The sequence below is a fragment of the Lissotriton helveticus genome, chromosome 5_1, assembly GCF_964261635.1.
Source record: "Lissotriton helveticus chromosome 5_1, aLisHel1.1, whole genome shotgun sequence".
Taxonomy (NCBI): domain Eukaryota; kingdom Metazoa; phylum Chordata; class Amphibia; order Caudata; family Salamandridae; genus Lissotriton; species Lissotriton helveticus.
In genome coordinates, this window is record NC_136065.1 from 226,930,195 (window position 1) to 226,955,594 (window position 25,400).

The 25,400-nt window shown below is 44.4% G+C and overlaps 1 protein-coding gene across 1 annotated transcript in view; it reads left to right on the forward strand.

Annotated features, from left to right (window-relative positions):
• Positions 1 to 25,400, forward strand: part of LOC144753068 (uncharacterized) — a 172,238-nt gene that overhangs the window by 42,556 nt on the left and 104,282 nt on the right. The window contains exon 2 of the mRNA XM_078640858.1: positions 17,614 to 17,800. Within this exon, the coding sequence (XP_078496984.1) occupies positions 17,614 to 17,800 (187 nt within the window). The remainder of the gene's footprint in view (positions 1 to 17,613; positions 17,801 to 25,400) is intronic.

The following is a 25,400-nucleotide window of genomic DNA, read 5'->3' on the forward strand; positions in this document are numbered from 1 at the left end:
TGACACCATGTTTGTGACAGAGTGACAGACCTCCTTTCACTGTAATGTAACCCTTGAAACACATATTGAAAAATAGAAGCTAAAATTTTCAAAAAAAATGGAGATACCCATACCAGTTACAACAACCAATTCAGTAATTCCACCATCTATATACACATCCACTCATTCACCAACAGTTCTATGTAGTCACTCATACATATACTCACTCATCATATGTAGTGATACACCTATATATCCTGTTACACAACGACAGTGTTCCAAAAGTTACTCACACACATACTCACACATGCAAATAAACAATTGAACATCCATTTATTTGCATATACAGCTATACACACACTACCACCTTACTTCTAAGAAAACATACACATATTTACTCTGTTAAACAATCACTTATAGAAAAACATAGTTATTTAAACAGGAACTCTTACAATCCCTCACTCTCACATATACTCACTTATATACATCAATATTCACATATACTAGATTAAAACATATGTAGTTACTGATAAAGACACTATTGAGACAGTCATTCACTCACTAACACACACATATACACACTCATCCACCAATACAGTCCTGCACATATGCTGTCTTCAAAAAACATACAAACAGTGAGTCAGTCATCATGCATCTATGTGCTAAGTAATACCCCCACCAAACCTTACAGACACTAATACTGATACTAAAAAAACATCTATTAACCCATATACACACACATGTAGCTACTCAGCAACCCATGCAGCCACTTATACACAAAGTGAAACACTAATACATATATTTAAATATTTAAACATTATTCTCTAATATATGTATTCACTAAGATACACTTAATAAACCAGTTAACCAATCAATTTTTTTTTTAAAAACATCCATGTAAACACTTATTTAAACATTTATTCTTCCATCAACTTTTACATATACATATATAAAAAATATTTATTTTTCAGAAAGACACACATTCACTGGATGGTGTCATCAGTGATGTCATGAGTGATGTCACTGACCATGTCATGAGTGATGTAATATGTGACGTCATCAGCAGTGCATTGCACGCGCAAGTTATAGTGAGTCCAACTAACTATAACGTGGGAATTTCAATGGTTTTATGCGAGTAAAACGTCCAGCTAACTATAACTGGTGTGAAACCTATGTTTTTTTCAGTGAATTTAATAGGTTTTTTTAATGCTAATTCCTAACTATAACTGGTGTGAAACCTATGGTTTTTTCAGTGAATTTCAATGGTTTTTTAATAGCAAATCTTTATAGGTATAAAAAAGAATACATTTTAAAACAAATTTTATATTGTATAATTATGTCAATTTAAAAAAAAAAAAATTATTTTTAACCCCGGGCCGCTCCCGTGGCGCGGACCGGTGAACGCACGGGTAAGCGCAATATTACGGCGCGCCCTGGGGTCATATGACGCACAGCGTAAGCGCACCCGGAAGCACGCGGGCGCATATGATCGCGCAACATCTCGACGCGCTTACGCTGCACGCCCGCGGGCGCGCCCCGGAGCGCGAGTACGGGCGCGTAGCGTAAGCGCGTCAGGTCATGTGACCTGAAAATAACACTTTCTATTGGTGCAGAACAGTTTTGGTTTCCAAATGAGTAAAGCCCGGGTCATGTGACCTGAAAATAACACTTCTCATTGGTTCAGGACAGTTTTGTTTTTCCAAATGATGAAAGACCCCACCTTTTTTCCTTATTCTGACTTTGTCCTTTGACTGAGGAAGACCTGTTTCAGTAATAGAGAGAGAACTATTTTGTACTTTCTAATGGCTACTGTAGCTGCAACAGCTGGAGCATCTGTACCACCACCACTACCACCACCACCAAGAGGACCACCACAACAATACATCGGTGGTGAAGAAGAGGAGGAGGAAGAGGAAGAAGAGGAGGGAAGAAGATGGCTGCCTGAACAAAATACCCCATACAAGCCCAAGTCACACATTGTATGGGAGTTTTTTTCACTCCCAGAGGGCAAGAAAAAAGTGAATGCGGCCAAGCTAACTTGCCTAATCTGTGGCGAACAACTCTCAAGGGGCAACCCAAACAAAAAGTATTCCTTTGGTAACAATACCATGATTCGTCATATGACCCGTAAGCACCCAAACAACTATTCTCGTGCAGAGCTCAGGGAACTGGCCAGTAACCTCCCCCAGTCTTCAAGGACCACCTCCAAAAGAAACAAACCCACTTCATCGGGACCAGAAACATCAGAGGTGATGCCTTGTATTCAGCAACGATTTGCTGATTTTAAAATCACTTGTACTGAATGTGGCAAGCTTATTGCCTATGGTGAAAAGAGCGTAAAGCTCATCGTCCTTGCTGGTGACAATCACAAGTGCCCCCAAAAAAAGTAATTTTTTCCGTTTTTTGTTTTTTGCTCCAGTTGAGCCAGTTTAAATTCCCTTTTTTTTGTTTCTCCCCATAAAAAAATACAAAAAAAATATAAAACTGTTTTGAAAAGCCCAAAAAAGTACAAAATGTTCAAAAAACATTAAAAAAATATAAAACAACAAAAAGAAGAAAAAAAACAGTTCTTTTTAGAACTACCTTTCATTTATAAAAATTAACCTATATTTTTAAAGAATCTCTGTCAATTTATTTTCCTTAGGGTACGCTCCCCGGTACGCTCCCCGGTGCGCGTACCGGGCGCTCCCACCGCGAAAATCGAAAAAAAAGTAAAACTTTTTTTGTCCCACGGGTCCCTTTTATGGCCCCCACATCAAACCTAGGGGGTTAGGGGGGGTCTACCCTGCCCCCTTTTGCTCATTTCCCCCTTTGTTTTTTGCCACCTCTTGTGTCTCAATCCTACCTAGACACAAGATGGCGGCTGCTGCTGACTGTTTCGAATGTTTTCAGACACCCGAGAGCCAATCAGCTTTCCGTGCGCAAGTCGCGTAGCACGCCTGGTGCGCTCCCCGGAGCGCGTACCGGGGCGCGGCTATAGATATATATATTTTTTTTAACCTAAATTACTCAAAATCCACTGGAGCACATATCTTGAGACATAGCAAAGGCACATCGGGCTACCAGTCCCTACAATTTTGCCAAGTTTGGTGAAAATCCATTCAGCCGTTCGAGCTAAAAGTGAGACCAACCGCCCTATGGAAATTAACATGGGGAAAACACGTTTTGGGACCCCCCTTTTATCTCAGTCCCCGCTTCACGTATCCCCCCCAAACTTTCAGAGAAGGACCGGAGCGCCGCGAGGCAACGTTGCTGAAAAATTCAGGCAGATTCCTCAACCGGCGTCAAAGTTATTCCCAATAGAATGGTGCGATTTCCCTATGGAAATCAATCCTAACTATAACTACCTACTGGCGACCGCCAGTAAGTAATATATATATATATATATATATATATATATATATATATATATATATATATATATATATATTAAATATCAAATACCCTAGGCTTCCAGGACGCACACGCTGCAAGTCAACCATCCGGCTTTCAGGGATATTACTCGTCACACCAACCAGGTAAGTTAGGATGCCTTGCCTGACGCGTTTCAGGGCCTTCTGCCCCGTAATCATAGGCTGCTGCTCGAAAGTGGAAACAGATTAGCTCTTTTATTCAATTTATTTTGCATGCTTTTGATTGGTTATTAAGCCCTTAGTGGGCTGCATAGTTTATATTCAGTTCTGATGCATGCTGGGAATTGTATTTGCGCCATGAGCCTTGCATTTCAAACACTAAGTGTGTTCCGCTTCCATCTTCATATTAGAGCATAATTACACTTCCTTTGTTAAATCCATGGTGTGGTGACGTGTGAATTACATCCGACCCGCAGCGCTGACACGGAGTGAAAAGGTTTCATTCCCCAGCCTCTTTGTTCCATTTTCAGAAGATGGTGCAGTCCTGACACGGCGGGACAAAGGTAGTGTAATTATGCTCTAATATGAAGATGGAAGTGGATGAAGGATTTAGTAGGTGCGTGTTAGAACTGGCTATTTCTGGTAGGCTAAGGCTGGCGCCAAAGCCAGGCAGAAACCACCATTCTAGTCAGGGCAAGGGAGTCACACGCCAAGATAACCCCTGCTCACCCCCTTGGTAGCTTTGCAAGAGCAGTAAGGCTAAACTCGGAGGCAATGTGTAAAGCATTTGCGCCAGCACACAACAGCAACAACATCCTAGGCACACCACAAAAGGAACTCCACACAAGGTTATATAAAAATAACTTCTGTATTGTAAAAACACATCAGATAGAAGTCACACATGTACACTGTGCCAACTGGCACGGGCAATAATCACAAGGGATTATGTACAGGACAGGGCCACATGGGCCACTGTCAGTATCAGCACTTAGTAGAAATAGCACTTCTAGAACTTAGAATAAGTATAGCACAAAATAACAGTTATAAATCACAACCAGTAACTACTGGTAACAGGTAAGTACCACCTACGCAACCCTAAACACCTTAGGAGAATGTCACGCAGGGGACCAGGACCTCACTAGGACCACCTGTACTGGAAAGAACAACCACCTAAGAATAAAATACACTTAGGGGTATCAGCAAGAACACATTACACATGATGCATCAAAAACACATTCAGAGGTGCAGGGAAGGAAAAACACATGATGCATAAAACATACATTCAGCGGTGTAAGAACAAGATACATGATGCATAAAAACATTCAGAGGTGCCAGATCATAACTCAATAGCGCAAAAACACATGATGCATAAAAACATTCAGAGGTTTAAGATCAAGGTGCGTAATCATATTAAATGCATTACATTTCCTAGCACCACATCACATTGCGCAAAACTCACATTAGGCAATTACCATCACATAGATAATCACATTGCGCCTAAATAAAATCACATACCAGCCCCCATCTAATATAGGGACTAAAGAGCCCTGTGTCCAGAATGTCAGGGAGCGCTGCCATGCAACGCCAGTCAGGGGTGCGCCACCGGCGCAAAACCTAAACGTTGCAGGTGCCCATTACTTGCTGGGCACCTGGGAACCATCACAAGACCTAAACGGTGCAGCTGCCCACTAATTGCTGGGCAGCTGGGAATCAAAAACTGCGACAGGGTCCTCACTGACCCTAGAACAGAACTGCGCCAACTGTTGGAGCCTCACAGGCTCTGAAACTCTGCGCATAACGTTGGAGCCACACAGGCTCTGACACAACACATGCCCAAACGTTGGAGCCCCGCTCGGGGGACTCAAATCATGAAATACCCCCTGAGCCCTTGTGGGCTATAATTCAAGGCAATGCTCCTCGAATCGTTGGAGTCCCTCGCTGGGGACTCAAAATGCTCAGGAGCCTCCCGTGGCTCTAATTATCACAATGCCCCACTTAGCAGAGGAGCGACCCGCTGCCATCCGGGGCCGCTCCTCAATCAGAGCCCCCTCCTGCACTCACCGGTCTTTTCTCTTCCGGCGGCAAGACATCTGCTGCTCGCGGTGGGGGCAGCCTCGCGCCCCCTCCGCCTCTGCTCACCACAGCCTCGGGGCTCTCCCCGGCTCCCAGGAGCCCCGCAATGGCCGCCTCGCTGGACTTCTCCCTTCCCTCGGGCCGGCGGCGGTATCTCCGGTCTCCCTCTGCACACGGGAGACCGGAAGGGCAGATCTGGGCCAATCGGAGCGCGGCTCTCCAAACGAGCCCCTCGTGACGCAGCAACTTGTTCCTGGGGGCCCGCCAATCAGAGCGCGGCTCTCCGGATCAAGCCCCCAACAGCGGCCCAATCAGCGCGCGGCCCCTTCGGTATTCCGTCCGCGGCCCCGGGCTGAGGACGGCAATCTTTGCGGGCAACATCAAGGGGTAGGCTCCCTTTAAATCCACAACAAAGCGAGGTAGGCACTCGCTAGATAGTTCAATAAACAGGGTGACCAAGGCCGGGTGGGCACCGGCTCTAAGCACATACAGCGCTCCCAAGCGCTGAGGAAAAGTAAAGCACTCCCAGGCGCTTTGGAGCACACACACAGGTGCGAGTAAAAATACAGCGCTCCCAAGCGCTACAACCGTAAAATAAAGGGCTCCTAGCGCTAAAGGACGAAATAAAGCGCCACCAGGCGGTAGGGGTGAAAGCAAAGCACTCCCAGCGCTAGGGACAAGTAAAGGTCCACAAAAAGTCCTTCAGGGGTCCAGGACAAGTCCCTCAGGTATCCAGGGGCCGGGCAGGGCCCAGGGATTCCTCTGGGCCCAAGCAGCAGCACGCCCCTGGCAGGATTCAAGTTAGAAACAAGAACATTTTTAGAGTGTCACAGAACCCTTCTTATACCCAAAATCCTTTGTCTAAAGGGTGCAGGCAGTGTGAGAACCAGCTAGAACTGGTTATAGGGAATTCCTTTCACTGACCAGGCTAGGGACATCAGACGCACCCCAGGGGGCGGAGCCAGCATTGTGTGGGGAAAACCCAGCCTCATTCAGGACCCTCAAACCAGACGGTCAATCCACAAGCAGGCCCAGGCTCACTCCTCCCCTCACATCAGCATGCTAAGCACTCCATTCACCACCGGGGCAGACCCTCCTAGACTCTTGGAGCCAGGCTCACCAGCCAGCCTCAGCCAATCACACGCCAGACACAAATTACACAAATATGCCAACTTCTAAAAGTGGCACTTCTACACTAGACACAATCATGCCGCATATACCATTGCGCAGCATTCAATCTCACGAGTTCGCACATCCCAAACTCGACCCTGCACTCCCCACACATCAGGAACTACCATGGTCACACATATCCTCCATGCATTCCTATGGGCGGGCAGGTCACTCACACACATACACAGAGAGCTCACGCACTTTACACTGTACCACAGTGAAAAAGTGCGCAAAGGCCTAAAATCACCAACACCAGGTCACAGAAACAGGCTAGGAAAAAGCTAAAAGTTTCGGGGTGAACCTGCCAAAAAGGGCCAGGTCCAACAGTGCGTGACTGACTGTATGAGTGAGTGATTAAATGTGTCTTACTAAATGCATGGGTTAGTGACTAAACAGTCTGAATGTGTGCATCAGTATGTCTGTTGTTGTGTAAGCTGCTGCATGTGTTGATCAGTAGCTATATGAGTGGCTATATGGGTTATTGATTGGTTGCCCAAGTATTTGAATGGGAGACTGAGTGTGTGTGTGGGTGGCTGGGAGGTGTGTGACTCTGTGCATAGATGTGTGAGCAGTTGATTCACTAGGTGTATGAGTTCAAGAGTGCATGTGGAAACAGCTATATGGGCGGTTGACTGTGTGCATGGGTGTGTTGGTGAGTGAATGGATATCTCAGTGCTACATGTACAAGTAAGTACATATGTAAAACACAGTGCATTTGAGAGTTGGCATATATAAATGACTATACATGAGAGCCAGTGAATGTGCGAGTGGCTGTATGGATCATTGTGTACTTGTATCAGTGATTGTATAAGATAGTAAGTATGTGTTAGTATATGTTTGAATAAGTAAGGTGTTGTGTGTATAACTGTATAGTTGACGAAATGGAAGTGTGATTGATTCTTTGCATGACTGACTAGGTGTGTGAGTAACTCCATGGATGAGTGGCAGTGTGTGACTGTCTGTATAGGTGTATGAGTGCATATGATAGTGTTGTATTGATGAGTGACTGTATGTATGAGTGATTCTATGGGTGAATCAGTGAATGTGTGTGTAGACCTAGGAATCAGTGAGTGCGTATGTAGTAACTGGTATTGGTGTGTCAATGGTTTCAAGAATGGTAGTCTGTATTTAACACTGGGTGTATCAAAGGTTATATTAGTGTGTGAGAAGGTGCATCATATTACCACATGAATGATATCATCAGTGATGTGATCAGTGATGTCAAATGAGATGTCATCAGTGATGTTATCAGTGATGTCATTTGAGATGTCATCAGTGATGTCATCAGCGATGTCACTGACCATGTCATGAATGATGTAATATGTGACATCATCAGCAGTGGATTGCGGGTGCGCTAAATATAGTTAGTACAACTAACTATATAGGAGCAATTTCAATGGTTTTTTAAATGCTAATTCCTAACTATGTAAGGCCTGAAACCTATGGTTTTTTAAGTGAATTTGCAAGGTTTTTAAAATGCTAATTCCTATAAGGCCTGAAACCTATGGTTCTTTAAGTGAATTTTCAAGGTTTTTTAAATGCTAATTCCTAACTATATAAGGCCTGAAACCTATGGTTTTTTAAGTGAATTTGCAAGGTTTTTTAAATGCTAATTCCTAACTATATCAGGCGTGAAACCTATATTTTTTTTCAATAAATTTCAAAGGTTCTGTAAATGCTAATTCTATTAGCTGATAACGTTTATATATGTTATTATCCTTCTGGGACCACCTGAGCAGCCATCTTGTTTCTCAGGAGAAGTGAGGCACAAGAGAGTACAAAACAAGAGTGGAAAACGCGAAAAGGGGGCAGAGTTGAGACCCCCTGACCCCCTAGCCCTTCTCAGGGGGTCCCAGAAGGACCACCAAGTGCAAGATTTTTTTAAATCGCGGGGTATGTGCACGGTACGTGTAACGTACGCGTACGGTGCGCGTACCCCGCGATGTTTAAAAATTCTTTTTTTTTTTTTGCCCTTGGGGGTCCTTTTGGGACCCCCTGAGAAGGGCTAGAGGGTTGGGGGGGTCTCTACCCTGCCCCTTTTTCGTGTTTTCCACTCTTGTTTTGGGCTCTCTTGTGCCTCAGTTCTCCTGAAAAACAAGATGGTGGCCAACACTTCCTGGTTTGGACAGTTTGGAATGTTGACAATCGACTGCCAGCCAATCAGATACTCGCTCGCGCACGTAAGGGTACGCGTACGGTACGCGTACTGTACATGTACGGTGCGCGTACGGTGAGCGCACATAGATATATATTTGCTCAAATTCTATTTTCTCAACAACTACTGGAGGGATTTTCACCAAATATAGAAAAGGCACTACTGCATACCTGTCCCTACCATTTTGCCAAGTTTGGTGTAATTCCGTTCAGCCGTTCGGGCTGTAGCCGTGTCTAAAGGTCCCATAGAAAATGCCATTTGAAAAATTTCAAATTCAATGTTCTCAAGAACTACTGGAGGGATTTTCACCAAACATAGCAAAGGCACATCTGCATACCAGGCCCTACCATTTTGCCAAGTTTGGTGTAATTCCATTCAGCCGTTTGGGCTGTAGCCGTGTCTAAAGGTCCCTATGGAAATTAACATGGGGAAAACACGTTTTGGGACCCCCCTTTCGGCCCCCGCTTGACGAATCCCCCCGAAACTTTCAGGGAAGGAGCGGAGCGGAGCTGGCCAAAATTCTGGAAAATTACACACAGATTCCTCAATCGGCGCCAAAGTTATTCCCAATAGAATGTTGAGCGCATATAGATATATAATTTGCTCAAATTCAAATTCTCAACAACTACTGGAGGGATTTGCACCAAATATAGAAAAGGCACTACTGCATACCTGTCCCTACCATTTTGCCAAGTTTGGTGTAATTCCGTTCAGGCGTTCGGGCTGTAGCCGTGTCTAAAGGTCCCATAGAAAATGCCATTTGAAACATTTCAAATTCAATTTTCTCAAGAACTACTGGAGGGATTTTCACCAAACATAGCAACGGCACATCTGCATACCAGGCCCTACCATTTTGCCAAGTTTGGTGTAATTCAGTTCAGCCGTTCGAGCTGTAGCCTTGTCAGAATGTCCCTATGGAAATTAACACGGGGAAAAAACGTTTTGGGACCCCCCTTTTTTCTCGGCCCCCGCTTGACGAATCCCCCCGAAACTTTCAGGGAAGGAGCGGAGCGCATCGAGGCAAATGTAAGTAAAATTACAGGCAGATCCCTCAATAGGCGCCAATGTTATTCCCAATAGAATTTTCGGAATTTCCTATGGTAACTAGGTCCTAACTATATATACCTACTGGCGACCGCCAGTAGGTAATATATATATATATATATATATATATATATATATATATATATATATATATATATATATATATATATATATATATATAATAAATATATATAGAGAGAGAGAGAGAAAGAGATATATATATATTTACACTTCAAGGTACATAGATGTGGAGTGAGGTATAGAAAATCTACCAATATTTACCTGTCGATTTACCTGTCGATTTTCATGTCCTCAATATTTTGGCTACAATATTAGGGATGACGGTATACCCTAGTTGATTTTCAGGACCCACGCCGTATGTATGTATATGCTTCCTCTTAGAAGAAATGCTTCAATGTAAACTTAGATACTGTTTCAGTGTGCATTCTCAATGCCTAATTCAATCTATTTTAGGGTGAATGGAGCCGATATTACGATCACAGATTTTTCTTGTGAATCAGGGACACGTCCTGAGTCCAAGTTGACTTGGCTTACCTTCCATCTCTTTGGTTCTCTCTTTCTTTCAATATGAATGACTCAGTGGAAGTATTTATGGAAACATTAATATTGTGCTACCATAATATGAGATGACATGCATGACCCTACTCTCTCCATCCTCCCTTCCACTTGTGTCCTGCCTCTCAATCTCGGCTCCTGTACCTCCTTTTCCCCATCCTCTCCTGCTTCACCCTTTTTCTCTCTAGACCTCAGCGTTCACCTCTCTCACTCTTCCCATTTAGCATGATCTTTCAACCTCTAATGAGTTTTATGAGTGTGATAGACTATACCAGTGTAGCTGAAGTCAATTATACTATTCTTTATTCTTCGTATCTTGTTCCCCAAGGGCTATTGCACTTAAAATGGACTCGTCAAATATACATGTGGAGGTCTCCATACGCTCCAGTAGCTGCTAAGCTGAGCAGTCAGGGCGTACTCCTGTAACTGGCAATAGGCTTGGAACCAAGACTTGGGGGCTTATTACAAGCCCGGCGGTCTACAGATCACCACACTTGCTGGGAACTGGCAGTGGCGGTCTTCCGACCACCCTATTATGACTATGGCGGTCCGGCTGCCCTGGGACCCAAGCAGCCGTCAGGTATCAGAGATCCCCGGTGGTGGCGCAGGGATCTTAAGGCCGCAATATGTTTGGTGAGCCCCCTGTCTGCATGCACCCACATTTTCCTGCATAGAACGAAATGCACAACATTGTGCATTTCGGTCCGTGCAGGAACATGCTTTGATGTTCCCATTGCTGTACCAGCTAGTCGCATTCAGAGTTTGCGCTTTTGGGGCTGGGGCCCAGGAATCTGGTGGGAGCTCTGAAAACAGTTGCAATCATCAGGAGCAGAAGCTCCCTTGATTAGAGTCAGGTTAAACCAAAATTTGAAATCATGTTACCTCAAGAACGCTAAGTCATAAAAAAATGTTCCGGTGGTTCTTGGTTCGGTGCCATCTGGCCGACACAATGAAGAGCACCCGGAAAATGCACAACCTTTGTGTTGTTCTTATCCTGAAACAGCAGATACAGTTACCCCACCAAATCACCATCACACTGGAGATAAAGGAATGCAAAAAAAAACAAGGCAACAGACCTTCTAGAACTATGCACCCCACAATCTGGAACTACAACCCAGTATCCATTAACACTGCTCCAACCTTGCTCCAATTTAGGAAAACTCTGAAGGCGCGTTTCTTTAAAGAACATTACATCACATCATATTCCCAGCAAACTTCTGCTGTCCACCCAGCTACCTCTCCCATCACTCATTTACTGTAACGTTGGCCTTCTACAGCGCCCTGCCGCCTTTCAGCTAGGGTTGGGCTGCACAAATACCAAATATAGGTAAATCTTGGATGCAAATCCTCGTGGTCATAGACAGGCTCCATCTACAAATTAGTCCTCCAAACTGGTCTAAATTAGCTAAGCCTTCCTTAGTCTCCTTTTTAGCTAAATCAATTTTACTCCACGGAGGCAGTCAAGGGTTTTGTCCTCCAAACAAGGACAGCTGCTTTGCTTTGCTGTCTGTAGCTAGGCCTCGTCTAAGCCTAGAGGAGAACCTACATTGAGGTGTCTGGAGTTCTCATGTCATTCTTTGAGCTGGTGCTGCATATCTTTGACTCCGAGTACAAAATGAGCACCAGGAACTAGCTACTGAGATCCAGTACTTGCCAACCGAGAGCACTTACAAACAGCCAACGGCCCATTGACATGATGGACCCGGGGAGGCAGCTGGAGGCAATCGTCAGAGTGAGGTTTGTTTGTGTTTGCCTTCAATCACAGGCAAATTTGCCACTTGACAAGGTAGTGAAAATCCTATTAGTCAAGAACAAGAGACCTTGGTCTCCAGGCCTTTGCTCAGAAGCCTCTTGTTGCTTCAGACCTCTCCTCTGTTAATCAGCGTCATCTTTTATCGTGTATCCCTGCTAAAACCAACATGGTATTCACGTACTAAGGAGGGTGGGTCAATCCCCTGAGTGATCAATGATTCAAGAGCAATGTTTTCATCTGTTTCCCAAGCGGCAAAGTTTGTTGAGTCATTTGTGTGCCGGTGGGTAGACCATTCCACAGGGACCGTGCTTGGGGTATAAGGGAGCACCGCTGTGCCCCTGCTCACTTTCTTTGGTGCAAACAAAACGGTTTTATCACATGATTTGAGTGATCTTTCTAGCTGGTAAAATAAGATTTTGGTCCACCTACATTCTTGCCAAAGACAAATGAATGAATGATGCTCATGGGTTTAGGTTTTACTCTTGCTTTGACTGTAAACGTGGATTCTTCTGCATGTTGGCTAGTGTACTAGTGGTGGAATTCAGAACCACCAACAGATTCCTTGTATCATTTTTCGTTGGCCTTGTCATAACAGAGTTACTGTAATCCAACTGATAGCCAACCACTATTCTGGCTATGGTTGTACTGTCTTTTTTTCTTCAGTAAAATGGGTTTTTTTGTTGCTTCAGATTATAATTTGCTGTAGACACTACAACATTGTGGTGGTGCATTAATATGGCTACGTCGCAGGTAACTCCTAACGCCTGTGCCTTTCTGCAATGCTTGTGGCTTCATCAGCAGCTCAGCACCTAAAGAAGCATAAAAAGAGGGAAGGGATAGAAAGTAAAAGATGGTCGATGGGAACAGAGCAAGAACCAAATGAACAAATAGCGGGTAAAATGAAACAATGCCAACGATCAAGCAAAGGCAGAACAATGAAAAGAGGAGGAAACGGTATTATAAGAAGCTGCAGGAAAAGAACCGACCTAGAAAAGAGGAACAAGAAAAAGAGAGCACGTTGAGAATAATTCAAAGCAAATAAAATTGATAGAAATACACAGCAACATTGAGAGGTGAGGGGAGACAGCAGCACGAAAAAGAGCAGAGGTAAACGAACAGAGCAAAAATCATAGAGCTATGCAGAAGAGAGTAATCTTCAAAAATATAAAAACACAAGAGGGAGAGATATGAAAAGAGAGACTGCAGACAAAATGGATACCAAGCTTGAAAAGAGGTGTAGAGAAAGAGAGAAAATTGAATATAATGAATATCGAAAGAAAGCAGAAGGAAAATGGGTAGATTTTTTTAGTTGGAGATCATAATGTGAGCCAGATACCACATGGGATCAATGCACATATTGCTGAGTTATATGTGTCATTTGCAGGACAATGGCTCTCAACGGTTATTTAATGTACAGGCTCACATGCTTTTATGTAGTCTGCATACTGCAGATACCTGCAGGTCACAGATAGTTATCCCATTGAGAAATCTGAGTAGGTTACAGAGATTTGAGTATCATGCATTTACACGTTTGGATCACAATGAGACGGAGCAGTGGGTTAATGACATTTTCTGTGGGGTTCTGTCTATAATAAATTGGTAAAAAATGCCAGTCTAAGTGAGACAGCTTTTACAAGGCAGTGCACTCAGAGTGGAAGCTCTGTATCAGAGAAATCCTACGATTAAAAAGAGAAACCTTAAGCAAAAACACATATTGGAGAAGTGTGGCTCAATGGTTAGAGCGGCAGACCCTGATGCAGAGGTCTGGCCTGGGACCAGGGTTCGATTCCCGCCTCGGCGGGTCTTGGGCTCAAAAATTCCACGGACCTGATAATTCTTGCCTCGGTGCCTATTCCAATCATGGAGTCCTACTCTGCAACTCTGGGCAATAGCTTGCTTAATCTCCACAACAGCCCCCACAACGCTAAGGATGCCTGGCCTCCACCTTGGGGGTGCCCAGGAGTGGACACCTCACAGGGAAAGCCAGGATGGGTTCCACTGCGGTATTCGTACAAGCGCCTTGAGACTCTTGCGGGTGAGTAGTGCGCTATACAAGTATCAATTTAATTTTACATATTGAAAAATGTACTCCTAAAAGACATCAATATTGTTTCGACGACCACCTCAGACTCCAAGGCCTCCTTGGTGACTGGATCAGCACAGCAGTGGTTAGTGGCGGGGACCAAACAGACATTCTCATGCTCTTACGACTTAGAGGCTGGCGAGGGACTGCGGTTCAGAGTCACCCCGTGGCATGGGAGACCTTGGTGCCATGGGCCCAGGTAGCCATGGGTCCAGGAGGTTCATCTTATATCCTATGCCTAAGAAAGTGATGTACAGTGACGGATGTATAGCGGGAGCACGAGGCAGCCAGGTCTCGTAAGAAAAGAAATGGGGGGGGGGGGAGACTGGCAAGCACGGTAGCCAGAGCCCATTCTGGAGGTGCCCTCCCAGTGCCAGTCCTTCCACTTTCACTCAGCGTATGAAGCAGAGGCATCTAGAATATTGGTGTATCATTGATAAAAGAAACTTTATTTTTGGGCTTTATTTTAGAAGACAAGTGGGGCATATGTACAAAGAAGTGGCGGAGTGAGGCATTAGCTGTCATGGCTTAATGCCTTACTCGGCTACTTCAGAAACGTAAGGCTGCACCATATTTGCAAGAATATGGTGCAGCCTTGCGTTTTCCCCTGCGCTGGCGCTACACTTAGCAGTGTAGCGCCAACGCAGGCACCCTTGCACCATAGTGCAAGGGTGTCTGCGTGCAGGGGAAGATTGTTTATGAGTAGGAAGGTGTCCCTTCCTGCACATAACCAATCTTTAAATACCGTTTTGTCACTTTTATGGAAGTTACAAAATGTCATTTTTTTAAAAAGATTGTTTACGTGCAGGAAGGGATACCTTCCTACACGTTTTGCTTTTTCCTTGTGTACTGCACAAGGCAGCACACATGGAAAAAGCAAAAACGAGGAGAAATAAAGCATTTCTCCTCGTTTCGGCAAGTTAAGACCAGGTTTTTCCTGGGCTTAATCTTGCCGCTGCGTCCTATTTACGCCACCCTTGGAAAATGTGATGCATCTTCGAAATCAATTGGTGTTGCGTTTGAACGCCCACTGCAACATTCATTGCCCTCCCCTTTCACGCTAAGTGTAGCATGAAAGGGTGCCTTATTTACAAAGCTGCATTAAGGCGGCGTTAAGCCATGTTAAGTGGCTTAACCCTGCCTTGTAAATAAGGCAAAGACCCTATCACCACAGGAACATCCTAAAAAGTGATGCTCCCGTGGCGATAGGAGCTTGTACATATACCCCAATGTTCGCCTACAGGGTTGTGTTGTCAGTAGATCTGTAACATGTCCATGTTCATCTGGACTCCTTCCCGGATTTACGTGTAGCAGGCACTTTACTTCTGTCGTGCAGCGATACCTGGTGTGTGGGAGCTCTCGACCTGACTTTGGAGATGATTAATATGACTTTAAAAAGAATGTGGTTAAGGTTACAACTCACCCGTACTCCATACTTCTGTTTAAGGAAAACGGACTGCATTAAAAAAAAAAAAACCTGCTTTATTTAAAAGCAGTCCCAGACATGGAGCTTTGCTGAGCCTAGCAGGCCACCATACCTGGAAGGCCCAGCCATTCTCAATGGGGTCGCAAATTGCGAGTGCCTCATGAATATTGATGAGGCATGCAATTTGCGACCCCATTGAGAATCACTAACAGTGTCTCTGACACTGTTGTACATGTCATTTTGCGAGTCGCAAATTGCTATTCGCAATTGAGCGCAATTTGCGACTCGCAAAATGACATGGTTGTATGTCTGGCCCATAGGCTTATATTTTAGATGGCTCACAGTTCATCAGAAGCATAAAAAGAACTATTAACTTCAAATAAAGTATAAAGAGCCATTGTAGATAAAAAGGGGTATGCTTTTTCAAATATCATTAGCCCCAAGCACATTTTCCATAGATTTACCATGGATGTTCTAAGATTGGACCATATTGCAGTCAAATACCTTGGTTGCAACTACAACTAACGTGAAATACATTTTAAATACTAAATTCAATTAAATAATGATTGCTGAACCTTTGTTTCTGTTCCTTCCTAATCTGCGAGAGTTCCTTATCTTCTGGCTATGATATTGTGTATTACAGTGTTTCCTCAACGTTGCAGTCTCACCCTTGTGATGTAAGACTCAGAGATTCTAGCAGCAATGAACCTCCATAGATGCCTCCTATCGATTTGTGTTTATTTTCCAGCACCCACCTTTGAAATTGACGATCTCCATGAATAGTTCTCCTTCCAAATTGACATGTACAACTCCTGTTATATATGATGAAAATAAAAAAACTTTATAAGGGTGATCCTGTTGTGGGGAATATTCCAAATTAATAAATTTGTCAAGTTCAAAATTGTGAACGTTTTCCTTTTCAAAAATGTTTCTACAAGTCCTTTTGTCGTTAGGCCAACATAGATTATGTTGAACCTCCTATAGAGCCTCTTATTTGCTTCCTTATGTAGGCATACATACGTATACCTACTTCATGGCTTCCTTTTACCCTTCGACGACTTCTCCCATCCTCCTGCTTTTTTGTTTTTCCATTTTGTTCCAATCCCATATTATTTTTTTTCTAATGCCTAACCCCAACCATTCCAAATGTGCACCTCACCCCAAGCCCCCTTTCCTCGACCCACCTTAATGTTCTTAATTTCTTGTTTTCCCTCTGTGCATTTTCCTGTTGATGTTACAACAAATATAGACACCTCGACATCTACCAGTTTTTAATTTTGAGGTAACCCAGTGCATTCCTGTTATGTGTTTTAAACATAATTCATCTTAACATTTTTACTCTCTTAGGGATCTTAAGAACATTTCAATGTATTTTCAATGCCAGACATGGCATACAATACCTTGCCAGCTGCTTTTTTAACATCATTCTGTTTATTCATCACTTTGGAAACTTTTAAGTTGGAAATTTGCCTGTCAGCATTTTGCCAATTTGCCACGCTCCCCATATCATCACTGGTCTGCTAGTGTACAGTACACCTATTTTACATATTTGTGTTTCTTTATTTCACTTGGCTCATTATAGTGCTGTTACCCTATCCTAATTCTGTAGATGTATCCATCTTTCCAATTGCGTTACACATGAGCTACTATGGTGCTTTATCTTTATGTTTATGTGCTGATGGTATATCCTTTGTGAATCCCCTGGGTCTGGTTTGCTATGGTGCAGTATTACTTATATTCTTCTATTGACATTTGCAATGTACCATGTCCTGCTAATCTACATTTAATATTTATATAGATCAGGATTTCTGCAGACCTGACTTAATGTAGGACGGTATTGTTAAGGCGGTGCTGTGGATTTAGTACTGCACAATACTCTTTTCCTTTGTTAGGGTTCTATATTTTGCTAATTATTGCACAGAATTCAGTTGTTAGTGATCTGCAGCTTTTTTTTTAGAGGGAAACACCAGGTTAACCTAAAAGTCTGCTTTTTCCTGGCAGGCTGTGCAGTAATGTTGCCTACATCCTTGGCACCATTGCTGAAGATGAGATTGGAGCATCACACCTGGTGCTGCTCGCTGAGAGGCCTATCACAAAGGATTTCAGCCTTCTGGGCATGCTGGCAGCCATGCTGAAGTGGGATGATTCTGAAGCAGTGATGAATGCAGCAGGCACACTGGGCACCTTGGTAAGGATTCTGCAATACCTTATATATCTGCTAGTGTGGAAAGAAGGATGAGGCTTGAGAATTATTAGAACATTGGAATGTGGAACACTCCGTTGAAGACAAGGAAGTGCCCATTTTTCTATGGCAGTTAAGGCCCCCAAAACAACATTCCAATGTTGTTTTCACAAAGGCCTCTGGAGCCCGAGGGGATATAAACCCCTCGGGCTCCGAGAGGCCTTTGTTTTATTTGTTAGATCATTTTGCCCTCTAGTGGCAGAATGTTCTAATAGCCTTATAGCCCTTCGTAGCTGAGCTATACCGGCTATTAAAGTCCAGCTCCTTTGTTAAAGGCCCTCGCCGAACGCTGGAGTGGGTCTTTAATAGCTGGTATAGCCCACTACGGCGGGCTATAAGGCTATATTAGAGCATTGGAATGTTGAGAGCTCCATTGAAGACAATTGAGTAGCTCTGTGCTTCTAATGGCTGTTCTAATAGCCTTAAGACCCTTCTGCCTAGGGCTCTCCATCGTTATAGGCCCTTGCCTGCGGCTCCGGCCTATAACTTGGGTTCAAGGCCTCTAACCAACAGTATAGCCCTCAGCAGCTGGCTATAGGCCTATAACCTAACCTTTCCCAGACGCTTTCAACAGCATCCCTTTCTTCAGCCGAAGTGGGGCTTAGAAGCTCCAGCAGACCTGCATCTACTAAAGAAAGCTTAGATAAACAAATCATTGAAAACTGAACCACTGAAGCAGGACAAAATAAACAGGCAGTTAGAAACAGCAACAAAACAAAGGGGTGACATAGCAACAAATCCAATCAATCAGCCTGTTGTGGGCACATGAAAGAACATCTATGGAGACAGCGATGAAAAACTCCCAAACTGTAATATGACAAATCATATCATTAAGATGGAAAATATTTGATTACTTTGGAACTGAAGGGCATTTTGAATCTCACCTTGAAACAGTAACAATGATATATATATATATATATATATATATATATATATATATATATATATATATATATATATATATATATATAATATCTCTGAAAAAACCATAGGTTTCAGGGACGTTATAGTTAGCTGGACATTTCACTCTTACAAAACCATAGAAATTCCACCGTTATAGTTAGTTCAGCTAACTATAACTTTCGCACCCGCAATGCACTGCTCATGACGTCACATATTACATCATTCATGACATGGTCCGTGACATCAAAGATGACATCACTGATGACATCTCAAATGACATCACTTATGACATCATCCAGTGACTGTGTGTTTTTGTAAAATTTAAATATGTTTTATATATATTCCAAGGTGTATTGAAGAATGAGTGGGTGTATAAGTGTCTGGATCGAGAATTTAGTAGGTGAGTGACTGACTGTATAAGTGAATGATTAAATGTGTCTTACTGAATGCATGGGTTAGTGACTAAACTGTGTGAATGTCTGTATCAGTCTGTCTGTTGTTGTCCATGGTGCTGTGTGGGTTGGTCAGTAGCTACTTGAGTGTCTATGTAGGTTATTGATTGGTTGTCTGAGTATTTTTTTGGGAGACTGTGTGTTTGTGGGTGGGTGGGAGGTGTGTGACTGTGCATTGCTGTGTGATAGGTTAATTCACTGGGTGTATGGGTTCAAGAGTGCATGTGGAAAAAGCTGTATGGGTGTGTGAGTGTGTGTATGGGTGTGTTGGTGAGTGAATGGATGTTACAGTGGTACATGTCCAAATAACTACATATGTAAAAGGCAGTGTATGTGAGACTTGAATTATATAAATGACTGTACATGATAGTCAGTGATTGTGAGACTGGCTGTATGGATGAGTGTGTACTTGTATCACTGATTATATAAGAGAGTAAGCATGCATTAGTATCTGTATGAATAGGTGAGGTGGTGTGTGTATAACTGTATAGGTGAGTAAATGGGAGTGTGATTGATTCTTAGCATGACTGACTAGGTGTGTGAGTAACTGCATGGATGAGTGACGGTGTGTGAGTGTCTGTACAGGTGTATGAGTGCATATGATAGTGTTGTATTGATGAGTGACTGCATGTATGCGTGATTGTATGAATGAGTGGATGTGTGTGTAGACCTAGGAATCAGTGAGTGCGTATGTAGTAACTGGTATTGGTGTGTCAATGATTTAGAAAATGGTAGTCTGTATTTTACAGTGGGTGTTTCAAAGGTTATATTGGAGTGTGAGGAGTGGCATCAGATTTTCAAATGGATGATGTCATCAGTGATGCCATTTGAGATGTCATCAGTGATGTCACTGACCATGTCATGAATGATGTAATATGTAACGTCGTGAGCAGTGCATTGCGGGTGCGCGAGTTATAGTTAGGTGAACTAACTAAATCGGTGGAATTTCTATGGTTTTGTAAGAGTGAAATGTGCAGCTAACTATAACGTCCCTGAAACCTATGGTTTTTTCAGGGAATTTCTAAGGTTTTTTAAATGCTAATTTCTAACTATAACGAACATGAAATCTATGTTTTTTTCAGTGAATTTCAATGTTTTTTTAAATGCTAATTTCTAACTATGACATCCCTATTAAGTCTCCTTGTGGAGAAGCGTGGCTCAGTGGTTAGAGGCGGCAGACCCGGAAGCTGAGATCGGCCGTGGACCAGGGTTCGATTCCCCGCCTCGGCGGGTCTCGGGCTCAAAATTCCACAGACTCGACAATTCTCGCTCCGGTGCCTACTCGACTCACGGGGTCACACTCTGCGACTCTGGGCAATAGCTTGCTTAATCTCCACTACGGCCCCTCGCGGCGGGATGCCTGGCATTCACCTTGTGGATACCCTGCCAGGGTATCTCACAGGGGAATACCAGGACGGGTTCCCTAAGCAAGCGCCTTGAGACCCCTGGGTGATTCGTGTGCTATATAAATCGAAATACATTTACATTTACATTTGAATCCTGAAGGTCCCTGGTGGCAAAGTAGCCCACCAAGTACATCCAGTAAGCGCCACAGACCTGCATTTCAGAGAGGTGTTCTGAGGCCACGCCCCTTTTTACACCACACTACAAACATGGCTTCTGGCGCCCCCTGGTGCTTTGTAAATTGGGGGATTAAATCCCCTTGAGTCCTGAGGGTCCCTGGGGTCCAACTAGCCCACCAGGTACCTCCAGTAAGCACCACAGAGCTGCGTTGCAGAGAGGTGTAAAAAGGGGCGTGGCCTCGGACCACCTCTCTGCAAGGCAACCCTGTGGCGCATACTGGAGGTACCTGGTGGGCTAGTTGGTCACCAGGGAGCCCCAGTATTGAAGGGGAATTAATTCCCCATCTTAAAAAGCGCCACAGGGCGTGTTTGCAGAGTGTTGCTAGGAGGGGGCGGGGCCTCCGGCACAATGCCGGTCTTTTTTTTTTTTTAGAAGGGGGGCTGTGTGTTCCCCCTTCTTTTTTCTTTTTTTGGGCCCTGGGACCCCATCCCCCAGACCCTGAGACCTTTAAAAAAAAAAATCTAAACGGGAAGGGGGCCGCGTGGGCCCCCCTCCCGTGGCCAATTCCGGCCCCGGGGACCCTATCCCCCGGGGCATGGCCACATATATGTATTAATTTAAGGAGGGGGCTGCGAGGCCCCCCTTCCTGAGGCCTCTATTGGCACCAGGGACCTCATCCCCCGGGCCGACCTATATTTTTTTGGGGGGGAAGGAACGCATGGCCCCACTCCCGGGCCACTTCTAGCCCCGGGGGCCCCACCCCCCGGGGCCAGCCCTATCCGTTGGGGACCGTGGGGGGGGACCCAATGCCCCTACAGTCCCGCCGGCTCCCCGTCTCCTGCGGGATCAAGAATTGCTTTTCCACACGGGGAGCTGCAGACATGCTGCTCCCCTTATGGAAAAACATTCGGCTTTGGATTTTGGAAGAGAGAGCAGGTTTCCCTGCTCTCGCTTCCAAAATCCGAAGCAAGTTTGCTATGACTGTCATAGCAAACAGCAGTGTCCCGGGGGTGGGCACCCTGTGACACTGCAGGACCAGGCTGTCATGCCTCGGGACTCCCCTACACTGTCCCTTTAAGAAGTGTGCTATTTAAAGCACCGGGACACAAGGAGCGACGCTTCACGTTCTTGCGTCAAGCTCCCTTCGTTTCCGCATCCGTCCTGTTTCCTGTGCCTGACTTCCGTTTTTGCCTTGAGTTCCTGTTGTGTGCGCTTTGCTAAGGAGAGTTTCCGTCTCTCCTCTTTCCGAAGCGGTTCTTGGATTTCTCTTCTATTTGCACCGCATTGCTGTTTCCAGGCGTTTGCTTTGGCGCCTGCATGTACGAGTGCTGCCGGTTCACGGCATTCTACATTGAACTTCCTCCTGCCTTGCCTTTGAGTCCCGCCCGGCGGCCGGGCTTTGCTCCGCCATCCGGCTGGGCTCGAAACTCTACGTGAACCTTCCACTCACCTTTCCCTTGAGTCTCGCCCGGCGGCCGGGCTACGCTCCGCCATCCGGCTGGGCTCAGCTGTGTGTTTTCCTTCGAGGGTGTTTCTCCAGACAGCCGGGCTTGGTCTCCGCTGCCTGGTGTTTGTTTTCCACACATCCCTTCATTTTTCCCCTTAGGTAGTTTAGCTAGTTTTCCTCCTACTAGTCCCCTTCTATTCCGCCCTCTACATTTTCCCTTACTGGATTCATCATTCTGGAATTCTACGCCCTGCATTTGGAGTGATTCTTGCGTGGACCATAGTGGGTACTGCTTTCAGCTTCACTACAGGGAATCACGAGGGTCAAGCCATCATAAGAAGAGTTGGGCTAAAGGTTCCTTATATACCACTCGCTAGTGAATGGTTCTTCAAGACTTCTACAAGACAACTGAAGTGAGAATTGTACCAATCAACTGTAGTATCTCTACTATATTTAGTACATGCCCATTAACACATTATGTCATCTTTGTCACAGCTCCAGATGAAGTTCCTTATATAAACTCTACATGCACATTCTACAACACGATAGGAACCAGGGGTATGTGCTGTTTCTATTTGTAGGTAGCATAGTGTTTTCTTTTAGTGTGCAAATGATTGTTACTTACTTACCTTTCTTTGCAGCCCACCAGTTTACCAGTTCCCCAATTGATGTACCACACATAGAATCCAGAAGATCACCATCGAACACCACTATTTCCATTCCCTCCTTTCCTTGTTTTGTTTCCCTGTTTTCCCCTGGCGTGTCTCTCGTACTCTAGTGCTTGATAGAGTCGGAAGGCCGTAGGGGAAGGCTGTGGACTATTCTTCGGATTCCTGACGCTCCTGCGGAACCAACCTGCAATCCTTACACAGGCCCTGGGGGGTGGTCTAAAGTGATTGTGGGTCTGATACAATTCAGCGCATTATCGTGGTTATGGCAAGAAGTCTCTATGATCAAGAGACATACCATCTCGATAGATGGATGCCTTTTGCTCTTTTTCCTGCTTTTCCTGTTCTTGTGTTCTCGAAGCCAGCCAGCTACATTAGTGGCTTTTTAGACCCCCGTTTTTTTCTGTTTATTATATTGGAGTGTTGGCAGCCAATTAGAATAAAGCTCGTGGTCGGGAGGGGTCGGGACTCCACTGCGGCCATAGATATCAAAACTTTTATGTTTTGAATTTCTCAGCAACTACTGAACGGATTTACACCATTTAAAAAAAAAAGGTCGCTTTCTGAACAAAGCACTACCTTTTTGCCAAATTTGGGGTAATTCCGTTCAGCAGTTCAGGATGTAGCCTGTCTTAAATTTTCCTATGGAAATTAACATGGAAACAAGTTTCTAACTATAACTACCTACTGGCAACCGCCAGTAGGTAATATAGACACATACACACATACATATGTGTATATATATATATATATATATATATATATATATATATATATATATATATATATATATATATATATATATATATATAATAAAGAGAGAGCCCAAACCTTTGAGGCGGGTAATCTCAGGAACCACAGCACCAATCACAACACCCAATACAGTGTTGGAAAGGCCAGTTGCAGCAGAAGGACATAGGCTATGCAGACGCCCACCATATACATTTAAAAGGTAAAAGAACCGTGCCAGCAAAGTAGTCCCTTGTGGGCATGTCTGCGTTGTGCTGTGGGCGTGACAAACGCTGGGGGCGTGTGGTACGTTCCGCCCTTCATGCCATGCCTCATATCGTGTGCTGTGGGCGTGAGCGTGTGCGGGGCGTGGGATTACGGAAAAAAAAACGAGCGTTGTGCCCAATATTTCATTGTTTTTTCTTCCCAGGTTCTGTACATTCCGGCTCCAGGTGTCCACCCTGCTCCCTTCAAATACCCCTCCACCCCATAATCATAACCCACCCTTACTCCTTAAAATACCCCAACACCATTAAACACTAACCCATCTTAACCCTATAAATATACCATGTACCCCAAAACCCAAACCTATCCCTAAACCCTAAAAATACCCCTGTACCCCAAAACCCAAACCTAGCCCTGAACCCTATAAATACCCCTGTAGCTCAAAACCCAAACCTACCCCTGAACCCAAAAAATACCCCTGTACCAAAAAAAAACCAAACCTAGCCCTGAACCCTAAAAAAACCTGGACCCCAAACCTACCCCTGAACCCTAATATACCCCTGTACCCCAAAACCCAAACCTAGCCCTGAACCCTTAAAATACCCCTGTACCCCAAAACCCAACCCTTCCCCTTAACCCTAAAAAAACCCTGTACCCCAAAACCCAAACCTAGCCCTGAACCCTAAAAATAACCCTGTACCCCAAAACCCAAACCTACCCCTGAACCCTAAAATACCCCTGTACCCCAAAACCCAAACCTAGCCCTGAACCCTAAAAATACCCCTGTACCCCAAACCCAAACCTAGCCCTGAACCCTTAAAATACCCCTGTACCCCAAAACCCAAACCTACCCCATAACCCTAAAAATACCCCTATACCCCAAAACCCAGCCCTGAACCCTAAAAATACCCCTGTACCCCAACACCCCTACCTATCCCTAAACCCTAAAACTACCCCATAACCCAAAACTATATCTGAACCCCTAAAAATACCCAAACACCCCAAAACATATACCTCAGTACCCCAAAACATATACCCCTATACCCATACTTACCTTATCCAAACATTAAAAAAACATGCTTTTACCATTCATGCATTTACAACGAATTTCGTTGTAAATGTATGCATGGTAAAAGCATATAAAATGTAATGCCATGCGTTATAATGGCATTGCGGAGTCATGGTACTTTCGTAATGAAAGTATGCGGAGTGATGGTATGCGGAAAGAAAGTTGCAGAATAATGGGTGTTTACCCTCCCCCGGTAAGTACATTGGTGGCACGGCGGCCCACATCTCCAGCAACATACTCATATTTTTTCACCACCGATTTGAAAAATGCACAGGTCTCTCTCATTGATGGCCAGCACCGACATACACTTTTAGACACACCTCCCACCACAAGTTCTAGAATTGCGAACTTTAGAGCTGGGGAGCTACGTTCGAATCTCGGCATCAGCTCAACATCCTGTGATTCCAGGCAAATCGCTTTGTCTCCCCGTGCCTACCACAAAAGAATGTGTTCTTCTGTAATGTAAATTGTGCTCATGCAATGTTGTCGTGTTCGCGCTATATAATATTGCAAGGAAAAATAAAGTAGG